Source organism: Bufo bufo, chromosome 3 (genome assembly GCF_905171765.1).
Source record: "Bufo bufo chromosome 3, aBufBuf1.1, whole genome shotgun sequence".
NCBI classification, from domain to species: Eukaryota; Metazoa; Chordata; class Amphibia; order Anura; family Bufonidae; genus Bufo; species Bufo bufo.
The window spans coordinates 611,034,935-611,048,785 of NC_053391.1; the positions used below are offsets into that span (position 1 = coordinate 611,034,935).

A 13,851-nucleotide genomic window follows, 5' to 3' on the forward strand; every position below is an offset into this window, starting at 1 on the left:
AAAGTTGCGTAAAACCTCACAGAGGTCAGACATCCATGCCCACTCGTAGCTTGTAAAGAGCAGAAGCTGACTGGAAAGGCGACGACCATGTTGCAGCTGGTATTCCACTACTGCTCTCTGCTGCTCACAAAGCCTGGCCACCATGTGGAACGTGGAGTTCCAGGACGTGCTCACGTCGCACAACAGTCGGTGAGCTAGCAATTGCAAGTGCTGCTACAGCGTTGCCAGACCGTCAGCAGCTGTAGATGACTTTCGGAAATGGGGACACACGTGGCGCACCTTCACCAGTAGCTCATGCAAATTGGGGTAGGTTTTGAGAAACCGCTGAACCACTAAGTTGAACACGTGGGCTATGCATGGTATGTGTGTGAGCTTGACGAGCTCCAAAGCCGCCACCAAGTTACGGCCATTATCAGACACAACCATGCCTGGTTGTAGGTTGAGTGGCGAGAGCCACAGCTCAGTCTGGTCCCTTATACCATGCCACAGCTCTGCGGCGGTGTGCTGTTTGTCACCTAAGCAAATTAGTTTCAACACGGCCTGTTGCCGCTTCCCCACTGCAGTTCTACACTGCTTCCAGCTACTGACTGATGGCTGACTGGTGCTGCAAGATGAGAATTCAGAGGTGGAAGTGGAGGAGGAGGTGGAGGAGGAGAAGGGTTGCAGCCACTAATATGTAGGTGGTGGCGGAAATCCTGATGGAAGTAGGGCACGCGATCCTTGGCATCGGTAGCACCTGTGCCATCCCAGGGTACGACTTGCTCCTGGCCTCCACAACGTTCACCCAGTGTGCCATCAGGGAAATGTAGCGTCCCTGGCCAAAAGCACTTGTTCATGTGTCAGTCGTTAAGTGGACCTTCCCAATAACTGTGTTGGTCAGGGCACGGGTGATGTTACGGGACACATGCATGCTGGTGTAAGGTGGGGACGGCACACCAGGAAAAATAGTGGCGTCTGTGGACTGAGTAATGAGGGATGGCCGCCGGCATCAGGCTGCAGAAAGCCTCAGTGTCCACAAGCCTAAATGGCAACATTTCTAGGGCCAGCAATTTGAAAAGGTGCGCATTTAGTGCTATGGCCTGTGAGTGGGTGGCTGGGTATTTGCACCTGGGGATATGGACATCTGTACGCTGCGCTGGGACACAGAAGTGGATGTGCTAGCTGATGGTGCTTGCGAAGGTCCAGGTGCAGGGTGGGAGGCATCCGGGCCTGTGTCTTGGACAGGGGATTGGCTAGCACGTAACACAGCGGAAGAGGAGGCAGTGGTGTGACCCGCAGACACTGATTGTGGACCCAGGCGTTCGGCCCACCTATTAGGGTGCTTTGATGCCATGTGGCGGATCATGCTGGTGGTGGTGAGGTTGCTAGTGTTCACGCCCCTGCTCATTTTGGTACGGCACAGGTTGCAAATGACAATTCTTTTATCGTCCGTACTTTCCTCAAAAAAGCCCCAGACTGCGGAACACCTACCCCTTGGCAAGGGAGATTGCCGCAAGGGGGTGCTCCGGGGAACAGTTGCGGGCCTGTTTGGTGTGGCCTTCTCCCTTTTGCCACCCCACTGCCTCTTCCAGCCTGTTGCAGTGCTACGGATCCCTCCCCCTCTGTACTGCTGTCCTTGCTCGACTTGCCAACTTTCCAGGTTGGGTCAGTGATTTCATCATCCACCACCTCCTCTTCCACTTCCTCACTCTGGTCATCCTCCTGACTTGTTAAAAATAACAACAACCTCACTTATTGAAAACTGTGTTTTATCCTCATCATCAGCCTCTTGAGACAGTAATTGCCGTTGACTTATTGGCAACTGTGTCTCATCATCATCATTCACCTCGTGAAACACTAATTACCATTCCCCACTGTCATCTTCTTGTAACTGTGGATGCTCAAGAGTTTGGGCATCAGTGCACATGATCTCCTCATGTCCCTCTTCAAGCGGGCTTGGCGAGAGGCCCAAATCAAGTAATGGCGATGAAAAGATCTCCTCGGAATATCCAAGTGTGGGATCACTTGTTTGGCAAGACTCCATGGTGGGAGGAAGGAGGATCAGGGTGAGGATTCTGTTGACCATACTCTTGACTACTGAGACTGGACTTTGTGGAAGACAGGGTGGTGCTTAATCGACTGGAAGCATTATCCGCCCTGCAAACTGGGACATGAAGCTAGGTATCGTGGATGAGTGTGTTTTTTGTGCTCTGGCAGCAGGCACAGTTTTACCGCGCCCAGGGCCACGGCCTCTGTGTGCATCAGCCCTCATGTCAGCCAGCCATCAGCCCTCATGTCAGCCAGCCATCAGCCCTCATGTCAGCCAGCCATCAGCCCTCATGTCAGCCAGCCATCAGCCCTCATGTCAGTCAGCCATCATCCCCCCCATGTCAGCCATCATCCCCCCCATGTCAGCCATCATCCCCCCCCATGTCAGCCATCATCCCCCCCCCCCATGTCAGCCATATGTCAGCCCCCAGCGCAAATAAAATTAAAAAAAAACCACTCACCTCTCCTGCTCCCGGACGCCACCGCTCCTCACCATTGCAATCCTCTTCATCCTACTGTCGGCTTTGTATCGCCCCACTGACTACTTACATGGGGATTATTGCAGTGAATTGCTCTGCATTACAGTAGATGAAACCTGTGGTACAGTAGAAATCTCATGTCAATTTCCGTGCAGATAATTTTTTAACTCCGCACATGGATGAGATTTGTTTAAACCGCATCGACTTTGCTGCTACTACAAAATACTGCAGATTTTCTGTCCAGAATTCTGCAGTAGAAAATCCACTGTGAATATGCTCCATGTGGGCAGTTTTTTTTTTTTTTTGGTGTTATTTTACAATGCTTTTGTTCCTTTTTAACCACAATTTTTTTTACGCATTTTTGTATGCGGTCAGATGTTACTTTAATGTGTATAATACATTATGCAGTTTTTAGGGGGCATTTTTGCATTCTGTTTACCCATTTTTGCTGTACTTAGCATTACATTTTTACTATTGCTTTTTTTCCCCCATACGCTTCTCTATAGCACTTGCAAAATGGCAGAAAAAAAAAGTTTAAAGTTTTAAGGGGTTTTCCGAGATTTTCATACTGATGACCTATCCCCAGGATAGGTCATCAGTATCTGATTGGTGGGGATCTGACACCCGGGAAATGGGCGATCAGCTGTTCGAGAAGTGAATGGGACTGAGCGCCATACCAAGCACAGCCGCTATACAGTGTACGGCACTGTGCTTGGTGAGCTGTGAGAAAGTTGCCATTGTCTTGTATTGTTCACATCGCCAGCTCTGCAATTCATGGCTAGTGAGGTGTGCATTATCATAGTAAAAATAGGACAATTTTGTAGACTTTTTACAAAAGTCTTGGTTGATAAATTGACTGGCTACTGTGACCACTTTTTTCAAAACTGGAGTGAGTGGTGTAAAAAGGCAAAATTTTGCAACATTTTTGAGCAAATAAACCCAGAGAGTCTTAAAACCCCATTCTGTAACTTTTTGATTTCTGGAGTGCTATGCTCATGCTGCGGTTTGCTCATCAGTATGAGAACAGAACGGAATGCATTTTGGAGCACTCCGTTCTGTTAAGTTTTGTCCCCATTGACAATGAATGGGGACAAAGCGAAAGCGCTTTTTTCCGGTATTAAGACCCTATGACAGATCTCAATACCGGAAAATAGAAACGCTAGTGTGAAAGTAGTCTTACAGTATTCTGAGAGCCATAACTTTTTTATTGCCATTGATGGAGCTGTAGTTTTTATTGGTACAATTTTAGGGTACATATAATTATTAGATCATTTTTTTTGTAGGCAAGTTGACCAAAAACAGCAATTCTGATATATATATATATATATTTTTTTTTTTGTAATGCATAATTAATCTTTGTTTTACAGTTGAATGTACCTTAGATTGTAAGCCCTCACGGGCAGGGCCCTCTCCTTCTGTACCAGTTTGTAACTTGTCTTGTTTATGATTAGTGCAATTGTCTGTATTATGTATGTGCACCGCTTATCATATGTACAGCGCCATGGAATGACTGGCGCTTTAATAATAAATAATAATATTAATTATTATATTATTATAAAAATAATAATAATAAAAAAAAAAATCTAATATCATAATTGATGATTGGCTGCTATAGCTTTATTTCTCAGTCACAGGAATTTCCTAGTTCCTTATCTCTACTCAGTCTGGTTCTGTTTTTTGTCAAATTCCATATTATGTACTGTTTCTAGAGTATTAGATTTTCTGTAATTTCAGATGCTGGAATAAAGGAAGCGTATTTTTCTTGCTTTTGCTTTTACTTTTACTTTCCTGTTAGCCCTTATCTTCAGCAGAGATAAAAATCTCTTGATTCTGCATGAAAACCATCAAAAGGCAGGTCAGCAGCTCTGGACTAATCATATCCATTTTTTTTTCTAGATTTAAAGGCTATGGACACCTTCGGGGACATTTTTTTTATTATTGCATTTTACTCATTTTTAGCTAAAAAGAATTTTTTCAATTGGTCTTTATTAAACTTGGTCAACCGTTTCTGAGATACAAGGGTTAAAAATCAGCCTGTTTGCGAGCAGAGATCAGAGATAAGAGCTACACATAAGCCATCAGATGATGGGATTCAAAGAAAACAGACTGTTACAGCTTACAGTCATTTTTAACCCTTGTATCTCAGAAAAAACTGACTATTTTTAATAAAGGCCAATTGAAAAAATGATTTTTTAGCCCAAATGAGTAAAATACAATCATTAAAAAGAAATGCCCCAAATGTGTCCATAACCTACTGTTCTGAATTAGTTGTGGGGCTCAGTGGTTTAGGCCATCTTGTGACGAGACATAAAATGTGCATTTGATAATAATTGATGTTTAACATCTATATTTTAATATTTTGTCACTAATGTTTTTTAGGTCAAGTCCCAAGGCTTTCTAAAGTAAATTTATTCACACTTCTAAGCCTGTGGATGGAGGTTTTTCCATCTCCTAAAGATGCTCAGGACAAAGAGAAACCCCAGGTAAATGACTGTATGTTTTTCCAGCTAAAAAGTCTTTCAAAGGTAATGTCATCACAAAATGACCTATTGCTTATATCAAGTTTTTATGTTAGGCTACTTTCACACTTGCGTTCGGGGTTCCGCTTGTGAGTTCCGTTTGAGGGCTCTCACAAGCGGCCCCGAACGGATCCGTACAGCCCCAATGCATTCTGAGTGGATGCGGATCCGCTCAGAATGCATCAGTTTGGCACCGTTTGGCCTCCGTTCCACTCAGCAGGCGGACACCCGAACGCAGCTTGCAGCGTTCGGGTGTCCGCCTGGCCGTGCGGAGCCAGACGGATCCGTCCTGACTTACAATGCAAGTCAATAGGGACGGATCCGTTTGACGTTGACACAATATGGTGCAATTGCAAACGGATCCGTCCCCCATTGACTTTCAATGTAAAGTCAGGAGTCCCTATTAATATACCATCGGATCTGAGTTTTCTCCAATCCGATGGTATATTTTAACGTGAAGCGTCCCCATCACCATGGGAACGCCTCTATGTTAGAATACACCATCGGATTTGAGTTAGATCGTGAAACTCAGATCTGACAGTATATTCTAACACAGAGGCGTTCCCATAGTGATGGGGACGCTTCAAGTAAGAATATACTGAGAACTGTGTAATAACTGCCCCCTGCTGCCTGGCAGCACCTGATCTCTTACAGGGGGCTGTGATCCGCACAATTAACCCCTCAGGGGCCACACTTCCCCTCCCTCCCCAGTTTTAAATTCATTTGTGGGCAGTGCGGCCCCCCCTCCCTCCCCAGTATTATATTCATTGGTGGCCAGTGCGCCCCCCCCTCTCTCCCCAGTATTATATTCATTGGTGGCCAGTGCGGCCCCCCTCCCTCCCCAGTATTTTATTCATTGGTGGCTAGTGCGGCCCCCCCCCCCTAATTAAAATCACCCCCCCCCATCATTGGTGACAGCGGAGAGTTCCGATCGGAGTCCCAGTTTAATCGCTGGGGCTCCGATCGGTTACCATGGCAGCCAAGACGCTACTGCAGTCCTGGCTGCCATGGTTACTTAGCAATTGTAGAAGCATTATACTTAAAGGGGTTGTCCGAGTTATGAAAAAAAATAATATAGCACTGAAAATCTGATATATAACTGAGCTAAGCAAGTTTTATGCAAAAAAATATATATATTTTTCCTCATTTCCCTGGTTCTTTTCTGGCCCTTTGTTTACATGCAATAAAAACAATCTCTGCCCCTCCCCCTGCTCTGCTAAGGGAGTGAATACAAGAGCTGCCCTGAGTGACATGTCTGCCTGCTGGGAGACTCTGTAGCATGTTGTATGTGTAGGACTACATGTCCCACCTGTATAATGACACTGCTAATACACACAAGATCTTCCCCCTACCTTCTTGTCTAATGCTCTCTCTAGTATGTCAGATCATGTGCCCAGAACTGTCTCCTCACTGCCTGCAGAACTACCCAGTGTGTGCAGCTGAAGGGGTTAAGAATCCTAGCAGAGAGTAGACGGCAGTGAAGGGGCGGCGTGGCCAGCACAGTGATGTCTTGTTTACAGGCTTGTAAACGACCTTTATCAGAGCAGGGAGAGAAGCTGAAATCACAAGTCATGTGACCCTCAGTGAAATCTGAGAAACCAGCCACTGGAGATAAAGTGAGTGAATTGGAAAGCTGTTACATTTGCTTAGTTAGGAACATAGAAAGAACAAAAAAATAACTCTGATAACCCCTTTAACTGCGATGTCTGTGACCGGCCGGGCGCTCCTCCTACTGGTAAGTGAAAGGTCTGTGCGGGGCATTGCTTATAGCACAGACCTTTCACTTACCAGTAGGAGGAGCGCCCGGCCAGTCACAGACATCGCAGTTAAGTATAATGCTTCTACAATTGCTAAGTAACCATGGCAGCCAGGACTGCAGTAGCGTCTTGGCTGCCATGGTAACCGATCGGAGCCCCAGCGATTAAACTGGGACTCCGATCGGAACTCTCCTCTGCCACCAATGATGGGGGGGTGATTTTAATTAGGGGGGGGGAGAGGGGAGGCCGCACTGGCGACCAATGAATGTAATACAGGGGAGGGAGGGGGGCCGCACTGGCCACCAATGAATGTAATACAGGGGAGGGAGGGGGGGCAGCACTGGCCACCAATGAATTTAAAACTGGGGAGGGAGGGGAGTCTGCCCCCTCCTGCCTGGCAGCACCTGATCTCTTACAGGGGGCTATGATACGCACAATTAACCCCTCAGGTGCGGCACCTGAGGGGTTAATTGTGCGGATCACAGCCCCCTGTAAGAGATCGGGTGCTGCCAGGCAGCAGGGGGCAGTCATGTACACAGTTCTTTTAGTATATTCTAACATGAAGAGTCCCCATCACTATGGGAACGCCTCTGTGTTAGAATATACTGTGTACTGTCCGCATTTGCGGAGCGCGGCCCCGATCTTCGGGTCCACAGCTCCGCAAAAGATAGAACATGTCCTATTCTTGTCCGCAGCTGCGGACAAGAATAGGCATTTCTATAGGGGTGCCGGGCGGGTGTGTTGCGGATCCGCAATTTGCGGGTCCGCAACACACCACGGACGTGTGAATGGAGCCTAAGGGTACTTTCACACTAGCGTTAGAAGAATCCGGCAGGCAGTTCCGTTGCTGGAACTGCCTGCCGGATCCGGAAATCCGTATGCAAACGGATATCATTTGTTTCCGGATGCGGATCCGTCTGACAAATGCATTGTAATACTGGATCTGTCTCTCCGGTGTCATCTGGCAAAAACGGATCAGGTATTTGTCTTTTTCACAGATTTAAAGATCTGCACATGCGCAGACCGGGACACCGGATCCGTTTTTCCAGAACACTTGGTACCCGCAATAATACATTTCAATGGAAATGAAAGGGAACCTGTCACCGGGATTTTGTGTATAGAGCTAAGGACATGGGTTGCTAGATGGCCGCTAGCACAGCCGTAATACCCAGTCCCCATAGCTCTGTGTGCTTTTATTGTGTAAAAAAACTATTTGATACATATGCAAATTACCCTGAGATGAGTCCTGTCCCTCTCAGGTTAATTTGCATATGTATCAAATCGTTTTTTTTACACAATAAAAGCACACAGAGCTATGGGGACTGGGTATTGCGGCTGTGCTAGCGGCCATCTAGCAACCCATGTCCTCAGCTCTATACAAAAAATCCCGGTGACAGGTTCCCTTTAACGCCGGAAGTGTTCCGGAATTTTGGCCAGAGAAAATACCGCAGCATGGACATCCTGATGCATACTGAACGGATTGCTTTCCATTCAGAATGCATTGGGACAAAACTGAAGCATTTTTTTTTCTCTTGTTGAGCCCCTTTAACGGAACTCAATACCGGAAAACGTTAACGCTAATGTGAAAGTAGCCTAATAGGTGCCTCTTCTTGGTGTGTACAGATCACTTTTCATCATAGGCTGCATTACAGTGACAGGTAACACCCAGATTCATGAGAAAAACAAAGCACACCCTCTCGAAAATTAGGTTTTACATATCAGGACATAATAAAAAAAATAACTCTTAAAATTAGGTAAATTGGGTAAATACAACCTCAGACTTATTATTTATTTAATGAAAACCAGGCCAAAATGCAGAAGCTGTATGTGAAAATTAAATACACTCTTCCATAAAAATTAAAGGGTTAAGTAGCAGCCAAGTGCTGCAGATCAAATGCCCTTGATTAGACCATTGCCTGCTCAGTTGCTGAGTGGGCGCCATAGCCGCAAGTTTCTCCTGTTTTTAACAGCAGACACCCAAAACAATTTTTTGATCACATTTAACCCCTCAAATGCCATGGTCAATTGTGTTAAGGCTCCATAGGAACATAATGAAACACCCATAGGCTTTAATGGTAATTTATTGCAATCTATGGGATAAGCAATCTGATGATCACATTTTCAAGTCACTAGGGGACTTATCCTCTGGATAGATCATCAGTATCTGATCAGTGGGGGTCTGACACCCGGGACCCCCGGCAATCAGCTCGCCAAGAACAGTGCCATACATAGTATAGCAGCTGAGCTGCTCCTAGGCCACGTGCCTTCTCGAACGGTTGATTGGCAGGGATCCCTGGTGTCGGACCCCCACTGATCAGATACTGATGACCTATCCTGAGTATAGGTCATCAATAAAATAAATCTCGGAAAACTCCTTTAAAATCAGTGTAAAAAAGGTTAAAAAAAAATGTAAATATAAAAAAAAATCTAAAATGTCAAATCACACACCTTTCCCCATAATAAAAAAATAAAAAAATAAAGATAATTTTCACAGCCACATCCCTAAACGTACTATTAACACCTAGAGTTCTGGAGGATTTTTTCGTTTTTGTGCTCTAATTTTTCCTCCCTGCCTTCCCGGAGCCATAACTTTTTTATTTTCCCATTTACATAGCCATAAGAGGGCTTGTTCTTTGCAGGACAAGTTGTACTTTCTAATGCACCACTTTAAACTACAATTAGAAAAAGACTGAACAAATATGGCTTTTTTGGAAGGGCTGCCAGGAGAAAGCACATGGCAGCACTGCTTAAAGAGGAGACCTTTCACCGGTCCGGACATTGTCATGTAACTAGCTGGCTATGTAGGGCATACTGAAGGCGTCTTATATCGCTTACTATTTTTCCTATGCACCACTCCGTTCGCCCGTTGTGCCCCCTGTTTTGGTATGTAAATTCTTACTATCGGTACAGGAAGGAGGAGACGGCCCTGTTTCTCACCTTCTTCCTGGCTTTGACACTCTCTGCTGCGATTGGACAGATCACATCCAGGGAGTAGGAGATGACCATTGAGAAACACTGCCGTCTCCTCCTTCCTGTACAGATGGTATGAATTCACATACCAGGCAGGAAACCACAGCGGGCAAGGGCCACAACGGGTGAATGGAGCCGCGCATAGAGAAACGAGTAAGCACTGTAACATGACTTCACTATAGCTACTTTCACACTCGCGTTTTGGCCGGATCCGTCATGGATCTGGGAAAAACGGATCTGTTACAATAATACAACCGCATGCATCCGGCATGAACGGATAAGTTTGTATTATCTGTAACATAGCCAAGACGGATTCGTCATGAACTCCATTGAAAGTCAATAGGAGACGGATCAGTTTTCTATTGTGCCAGATTGTGTCAGAGAAAATGGATCCATCCCCATTGACTTACATTGTGTGCCAGGACGAATCCGTTTAGCTCAGTTTCGTCAAGCGGACAGAAAAATGCTGCAGGCAGCGTTTTGTTGTCCGCCTCGAAAGCGGAATGGAGACGGAACGGAGGCAAACTGATGCATTCTGAGCGGATCCTTTTCCATTCAGAATGCATTAGGGCAAAACTGATCCGTTTTGGACGCTTGTGAGAGCCCATGACGGATCTCGCAAACGGAAAGCCAAAACGCCAGTGTGAAAGTAGCCTATGCCCTACACAACCTGCTAGTTATATGATAATGCCCGGACCTGTAAAAGGTCCTCTTTAAAGGGTTTGTCTCACTTCAACAAATAGCATTATTCATGTAGACAAAGTTAATATGAGGCACTTACTAATGTACTGTGATTGTCCATATTGCTTCCTTTGCTGGCTTGATTCATTTTTCCATCACATTATACACTGCTTATATGCAGGGGTTATGGCCGCCGCCGTTGCAGCACAGATACGAGGGGGCTGGGAGCTGCTGTGCATGCATGCCTAGGCACGCTCCTGCAGTCCAGCCACCGCTGCTGGATTGCAGGGTGGTAATAACCCCTGTATACAAGCAGTGTATAATGCAATTGAGAAATGAATCAAGCCAGCCAAGGAGGTAATATGGACAATCGCAATACATTAATAAGTAGGGCTACAGCTATAGACTATTTGTAATCGAGTATTCTATCGATTAATCCAACATTTAATCGAATACTCTAATAATAAAAAACGAATTAAAAGAACGTTTTTTTAATAAAAACTCTTCATCCCCCCGTGCCACCAGCTGCCCCCCCCCCCCGTGCCACCAGCTGCCCCCCCCAGTGCCACCAGCTGCCCCCCACGGCCACCAGCTGCCCCCCCCCCAGTGCCATCAGCTTGCCCCCCAGTGCCACCATCTCCCGCTCCTAGCCATGTCCCCAGCGCCAGTGAAATAAAATACTTACCTCTCCTGTAGGGGCACTGCTCCACAGCTCATCCATCTTTCTCTCCACGCTCTGCACTGTCGTCCTGACGTCACACAGCGTCCGGTTATAGTGCGCGCTTACGTGAATAATAGCAAACGCTTCACTCACGCTCCGTGGTCACATGACACAAACAAATCCTCAAATCGAATAATCGTTTCAGCCCTATTAGTAAGTGCCTTGTATTGACTTTGTGTACATGATAAATGCCATTTAGGTTGGAAAGATACATCTAAGCAAACCACAAGACTTCTGGAGCAATGTTCTTTGGACAGACAAGACCAAAGTGGAAATGTTTGGCCATAATGCTCAGCACCACTTTTGGCAGAAACCAAACACAGCATATCCACACACACATCTTTTACCAACTAGCAAGCACCATGGTGGAGGCGTGATGATTTGGCTTGTTTTGCAGACACAGGACCTGGAAGCCTTGCAGTCATTGAGTCGACAATGAAATCCTCTGTATACTAAAGTACACTGCTCAAAAAAATAAAGGGAACACTTAAACAACACAATGTAACTCCAAGTCAATCACACTTCTGTGAAATCAAACTGTCCACTTAGGAAGCAACACTGAGTGACAATCAATTTCACATGCTGTTGTGCAAACAGGATAGACAACAGGTGGAAATTATAGGCAATTAGCAAGACACCCCCAATAAAGGAGTGGTTCTGCAGGTGGTGACCACAGACCACTTCTCAGTTCCTATGCTTCCTGGCTGATGTTTTGGTCACTTTTGAATGCTGCCGGTGCTTTCACTCTAGTGGTAGCATGAGACGGAGTCTACAACCCACACAAGTGGCTCAGGTAGTGCAGCTTATCCAGGATGGCACATCAATGCGAGCTGTGGCAAGAAGGTTTGCTGTGTCTGTCAGCGTAGTGTCCAGAGCATGGAGGCGCTACCAGGAGACAGGCCTAGTACATCAGGAGACGTGGAGGAGGCTGTAGGAGGGCAACAACCCAGCAGCGGGACCGCTACCTCTGCCTTTGTGCAAGGAGGAACAGGAGGAGCACTGCCAGAGCCCTGCAAAATGACCTCCAGCAGGCCACAAATGTGCATGTGTCTGCTCAAACGGTTAGAAACAGACTCCATGAGGGTGATATGAGGGCCCGACGTCCACAGGTGGGGGTTGTGCTTACAGCCCAACACCGTGCAGGACGTTTGGCATTTGCCAGAGAACACCAAGATTGGCAAATTCGCCAATGGCGCCCTCCATGTGCTCGCCAGAGGTAGCCTGACTGCCATTAGGTACCGAGATGAGATCCTCAGACCCCTTGTGAGACCATATGCTGGTACGGTTGGCCCTGGGTTCCTCCTAATGCAAGACAATGCTAGACCTCATGTGGCTGAAGTGTGTCAGCAGTTCCTGCAAGACGAAGGCATTGATGCTATGGACTGGCCTGCCCGTTCCCCAGACCTTAATCCAATTGAGCACATCTGGGACATCATGTCTCGCTCTATCCACCAACGTCACTTTGCACCACAGATTGTCCAGGAGTTGGCAGATGCTTTAGTCCAGGTCTGGGAGGAGATCCCTCAGGAGACCGTCCGCCACCTCATCAGGAGCATGCACAGGCGTTGTAGGGAGGTCATACAGGCACGTGGAGGCCACACACACTACTGAGCCTCATTTTGACTTGTTTTAAGGACATTACATCAAAGTTGGATCAGCCTGTAGTGTGTTTTTCCACTTTAATTTTGAGTGTGACTCCAAATCCAGACCTCCATGGGTTGAAAAATTTGATTTCCATTTTTTTATTTTTGTGTGATTTTGTTGTCAGCACATTCAACTATGTAAAGAACAAAGTATTTCAGAAGAATATTTAATTAATTCAGATCTAGGATGTGTTATTTTTGTGTTCCCTTTTATTTTTTTGAGCAGTGTATTTTAGGGTCAGGAGCAGACTGGGAACTTAAAGTGGCCGCTGAAAAAAGTGACCCTGTGTTGTAGGCGAGTCCAAATAGACAGAAGGCATGGCAACACATGTAGGCAGGGACAACATAAGTGGGCGGGGCCAACAATATCGTAGTGCAGCACAAAATACCGCCCCAACAGAACCTAAATACCACGGTGCAGCACAAAATACCACCCCAGCAAAACCAAACACCACAGTGCAGCGTAAAATACTGCCCTTATCACCATTCCGAGGAAGGCGATACAGTTGACTTCAGGAGGACACCTGTGACGTTGGTCATGTGCATAACTATCTGATGCTCCTACATTAAATAATGCAGAAAGTATCAGATCGTTATGTAATTGTCACGGCTGTGTCATGGTCTGATGGTAGTGGACCGTGACACTTTTGCCGTGCATGCTTGTTGCTTGTGGCAATGTGTAGTCCAGCATGGTTGTTTGACATTTCCCCTGTTTGTCTGTACCTCCGGAAGGGGGTCCCTGGGGTGCCCCGGAGAGGGAACCACAATTCAGTTAAGCAGTGCTGTCTGGGTCCGCCATGCATCTTGCCGCATTTGCTCTTGTGTTTGGTGCTAGTACTGAGTCCAGATATGTGTGTTTGGGCTTCAGTGCTTTTCACAGGATTCAGTGGTTCTTGTGTGGACGACTCGTTCGTTTGTTGTTCTGGGCAAGTGACGTTGTGGTCCTGTGGTCTTTTGTCATTCTGCCAAAGGATACGTACCTGTCGAGTTTGTCCTCTGCTTACTGCCTGCTCCCCTTATCCTGGTATCCAGGCCTAGTGGCATATCCCACCA

General features: G+C 46.4%; 1 protein-coding gene across 3 annotated transcripts in view; it reads left to right on the forward strand.

Moving 5' to 3' along the window:
- The window catches only part of CDADC1 (cytidine and dCMP deaminase domain containing 1), a 40,800-nt gene that overhangs the window by 7,098 nt on the left and 19,851 nt on the right, over positions 1–13,851 (forward strand). For all 3 annotated transcript variants that reach the window (XM_040426014.1, XM_040426015.1, XM_040426016.1), the window contains exon 2: positions 4,887–4,990. In XM_040426014.1, the coding sequence (XP_040281948.1) occupies positions 4,887–4,990 (104 nt within the window). The remainder of the gene's footprint in view (positions 1–4,886; positions 4,991–13,851) is intronic.